The sequence below is a fragment of the Sphaeroforma arctica genome, assembly GCF_001186125.1.
Source record: "Sphaeroforma arctica JP610 unplaced genomic scaffold supercont1.528, whole genome shotgun sequence".
Classification (NCBI taxonomy): Eukaryota; class Ichthyosporea; order Ichthyophonida; genus Sphaeroforma; species Sphaeroforma arctica.
In genome coordinates this window covers 47,826-52,528 of record NW_014040030.1, presented here as the reverse complement: position 1 = coordinate 52,528, position 4,703 = coordinate 47,826, and the positions used below count along the sequence as shown (strand labels likewise).

Below are 4,703 nucleotides of genomic sequence, written 5' to 3'. Positions count from 1 at the left end.
TTTGAAAGATTGGCTGCAAGGCCCTTCAGGTTTTAGGCATACGACTCGGCTGGCTGTCTCACACAAAGCACATCGACATTGTAACACATTCTGATACAGGCCGGAAAGCGAAGGCGGCGATCAGCTGACACATGCGCCTTTCACACTGTACCCCTCGTCTTATCCGAAGGCTGAATTCGAGCGTGCTTTAAAGTTACAACCACTTCTTAACAAGCTGGTTCACAAGGTGTCCATGGACGCTGAGTTTCTGCACGACACTTTGAGAAAGTAAGGGTGTGTATTGTGCAGAGGCTTTTTATGTATATCAGGATTTTGGTGCAGTGTTTTGGTACAGTTGTGATGGCAATTCTCGAGCGTAGCCCAGTATTCCGGTCCTTGGGGCACTTTTGCAAGCTGAGCGTGTGATATATGACTTTGTGCTCGTACTGAGGGCGAGGCCGAAATCTCTTTGTGGTGTTATTGGACCAATTTGTATATTCCGTAACGCATGTAATCCTCATTGTACCCTCGCGAATGGCAGAGATTGACTTCTCGAGCGACATACCCTACGTTTCATGAAAGAATACATATCTTAATCCGTGTCGCTAGAGCCGCTGAAGGGGACGAGTTCACATCAAAGCTGTTAGATATCCACAAAGCTGTCCTGGCACAAGGTGTAGCACAGCCTATTCGGATGGGTTTGTACAGGTCAGATTACATGCTTGATGGTCCGGATGCCGCTCTGGCAAAGATTAAGCAGGTGGAGATCAACACAATATCTGCTTCGTTTGGATCACTAGGACCTAGGATGCCTAACCTACACAGGTAAGAATACACAGGAAATGGTTAAGGAGTGAGCAATTCGCTTCAGACGATACGTGGTGTGGGCGGCTTATCACAGTTGCACAGACTGAGTCTGTATCATGTGTCATGGTTGTTTCTAGATTCTGGTCAGCTTGTTGAAGTTCGGGGCCAAAGCATCCGAATCGTAAGTATTCAATATTACACCTGTCGGTTGCCTGTAAACCCCCGATTATTTTATCGGTCTTACACAATATAGCTTGAACTGCTATCTCTCACTGAGCGGAGACTCAAGTGTATGTCTCCCCCTGGCTTTATCCTGGTGTTTATTCTTTAAAAATGCTGAATAGAGGCAATATGGTATATACGGAGTCCTAATGCTCTTACACCCGTAACTGCTCATACAATCTCTATTTTTTTTAGATTTGTGGCGGAACGATTCACAAACAAAGAGGTCAACATCCCCGTCAACGGCGCATTCGAAGGCATTGTTGAGGGGCTGGCGCATGCGCACCAAGCCTACAACAAGAAGGAGTATGTGAGCATGCGTTTGATTTCAGCTACGGTTTATTTGAAATGCTATGGAAGCGACAGTTCATGCTGGCGTGATACATGTTTTACTACAATCCATGTCCATACACATTTCTGAGTGGGTAAACATATGGGGGTTAGTTACCTACCTAATTTTTGTATAAATAGGCTGTCTGCATGTGTAAGGATGCTGTGCCCACATAAACGTCTCTGTATCGCTCATATGTCAAAATAATCTAAACTTGATATACTTTCTCTTCAGTGCGGTGATGATGATGGTGGTACTACCAAACGAGCACAACTCGTTCGACCAGAAGTTCATCGAACACAGTTTATGGCAAGACCATAAGGTGAAGATGATAAGGAGGAGTCTTCAAGTATGTATGTATGTGCATAAACATGCATGCAGATGTGAATGATGTCGAGTTGCGGGTGGAGCATAGCAGAACGGATAAGTCGCTGACATAGTTCCAATGCCTATACCAGTATTCCATGTTGTAGCTCTGTTTATCTTCACTTTCTTGAAATGATTGAAATTTTGCTCACTGCTCCCTTGAGACTATTATAAGGTGAAGTCAAGCTGTATGACTGTATTCAGGTTGCGGCTGAGCTTCACCCGGGACCGCTCGACCGCCAGTAATTTGCATAGATGTCGTCAGATATTTAGCAGCACTGATCAGTGTCTGAATTGGGCTTTCATTCTATTCCTTACAGGATATTTCTGAGAGGGGAAACCTAGACCCGCAAACAAAGGTTCTTACCATGTATGTACATCGCCTATCTGGTGTATAATGCAGATACTGTACATAGCACAAGCACACTTGCGCACAGTGTATAGATTCGTGCGTGTATTCGTGCTTATGCAAATGTACCATTAGCAGTACACACTCCTGACCGCAAATCACTCAAGCAGCGTCAGCAGCCTCTCTTGTGCCCTACCAATGCCTAGTATGAGATGATACGTGACCACACTGTTTGACTGCTTCGCACTCAGCACCATTTAGCCACAGCCTCCAATGAGCTGTGTAGTGTAGTCCCTCTGTTCGATCCATAGATGCAAAGCTCGACGCCCTAACACGTCAGGAGATTTAGTTGGGCTAGTCTATTTTGCCATCTGAGATGCGCGTCAAATGTGTTTGTGCTTGTGAGTAGACACCAAATTTAGACTTTACAGTATCTTATTAAGCGTTTGCAAGTTAAGGGTAAATACCATTCAGCTTTGAGAAGCCACTCACTGTGCGTAAGCTGCTGACAGTATTATATTATCAATGCTGGGTTTCCTGCAGGCTACAACCACTATAGAAATGCATATTTACGCATTTGTTGTCTACAGTTGGTTTCATTTGGCTTTTTTTTACAGTTGTACCCTGCAGCTAGTTAAAGTGTTTCGTCTGCATGATACTTTCAGCCGTCTAGTGCTCAAGCGTTTGTATATGTAAGTATAACTTAAGACTCTACGAGTGGCGATAGCGAGCGTACGTATATGCGCGCGATCAAGTAGGTTTGTATATCTGTTTATTTCATCAGCGGGGCCCGTCGAGCATATTCACTACCCGTGTGACAGTTTCGATGTCGGTGCAAGTACAACAATGCACTAATCAGTCTATCAGACCTACCGACTCAGTGCCCATGAATTAGCTCAAGTAATTTAGAGTTAGTTTTGGTAGCGGCTCGTTCTAACTCACTTCCTGTGACCACTTCCCATTGCACTAACACGCGAGCAGTGATGGACAGGAGGTTTCGGTTGCATACTTTAGGGCCGGATACTCTCCAGACCACTACCCTACAGAGAGCGTATGTTTCCCTAAAATCATTATTTTTAGTATTATATTCTGTGTCTGTGTTCTTACGTGCGATATGGAGATTGAGTCTCGTTTATGTAATGAGCGATTCTTGTCAATATCTAGTCCATCTGCCCCACGGGGGTGAGGTGGTTAAATATCGTAATGTGTACTATTATTGTTTGTACCCGTGTGATTACGGAAAAAATTTCGAATAAGTCCAGGAGAATGTGTTTCCTTGAGATTTTTCCATGCACTCTCCGTATTCCAACCTTCGGGGAGTATATGCGTGGCCGCTTATCGTCTGTACCCGTGCCTTGTCCGTGGAGTTTCAAAAAAGTCCTGAATGATTCATTTAGTGATATGTCTGGACCTTATTTTAAGCATTTGCAAGCCATGCACTCTCCGGACCACTGCCCTAAGTGTAGCTTACGTGTGGCCAAATATCACAATTTGTGCGTATATTGGGCGTGCCCAAGTGTACTTAAGTGCCATAGTAGATTCAGTCTGGTATGCTGTGTTGAATATCAAGTCTCCTGTATCGTGTGTATCTGCGATGATTGCTTTGAGTTAATATGATGTGCCGAATATCGCCACTTGTACCTTCTATCAGGTTTCCATCCATGCTTATTGAGATGATTTGAGTATGATATGTGGAATAGAATAAAGGGTACGCATATTCTCTACACCCTCGTACCTCAGTCATATTTAATCGTGTCAGCATTTGTGAAATAGCATGCTTTGTTTATCTGTGTTAACTTATTAGTTGCGTGACCATTAAATATTACGTTGTGCTGCAAGTATCGAATCAGTCCTCCTCCTTACCCATCCAACCGGTCAGTACGCTTACCAGATCCACAGCTTACAATTCTCTTCATATACAATCAGCACTGGAAATCGCGGGAAACCATAGAATTGTCTCTGGCTATCAAATGCCCCACAGTCGAGTATCATCTGACCGGTGCCAAGAAAATTCAACAAGTGCTTGCACAGAAAGAAGTGGTAGAAAGGTAGGTAAACTGTGCCAATTCGTGACCATCCACTTCCATTGATCTATAGAGGTATACAGATTGTGAACTGAATGAATAGTGTGCAAGCTCTCTTACGTCTCTTATTTCGAGTATATTATATACATATAAACTAGGGTTCTGTGCAAGCTCTCTTACGTCTCTTATGTCGAGTATATTGTATACATATAAACTAGGGTTCAATGCCCTTTTTCATGATAAACCAGGTTTTTGCCAGCCGGGGAAGCGGCCGAAGTGCTTGACTCATTCACTGGGCTGTATCACGTCGAGGGCAATAAAGAAATGATCGACAAAGTCTGCGCCAATTCATTAGATTATGTTCTTAAGCCTCAGCGTGAGGGTGGAGGTGAGATGAGTCTTGATTGATATCCATATACTGCCACTACTAAGCGAGCAAATAGACATATGGTATCCTTCTGAGATTATGGACGGTTTGTAGATGTGGCCATTAACTAAAATGGATCGATGTCGTATCGATCTATATATATATATATATATAATATATATATATATATTATATACATATTATATATATATATATATATATATATATATACACATACACACACACCACATATATATA

General features: G+C 43.0%; 1 protein-coding gene across 1 annotated transcript in view; it reads left to right on the top strand.

The window, feature by feature from the left end:
- Positions 1-232: 232 nt before the first annotated feature.
- SARC_07000 (glutathione synthetase) overlaps positions 233-4,703 on the top strand; it is a gene marked incomplete at both ends in the record, with an annotated part of 7,866 nt that continues 3,395 nt past the window's right edge. The window contains 8 exons of the mRNA XM_014299074.1: positions 233-267; positions 589-804; positions 1,204-1,314; positions 1,574-1,688; positions 2,026-2,075; positions 3,036-3,105; positions 3,981-4,102; positions 4,327-4,466. Of these exons, the coding sequence (XP_014154549.1) occupies positions 233-267; positions 589-804; positions 1,204-1,314; positions 1,574-1,688; positions 2,026-2,075; positions 3,036-3,105; positions 3,981-4,102; positions 4,327-4,466 (859 nt within the window). The remainder of the gene's footprint in view (positions 268-588; positions 805-1,203; positions 1,315-1,573; positions 1,689-2,025; positions 2,076-3,035; positions 3,106-3,980; positions 4,103-4,326; positions 4,467-4,703) is intronic.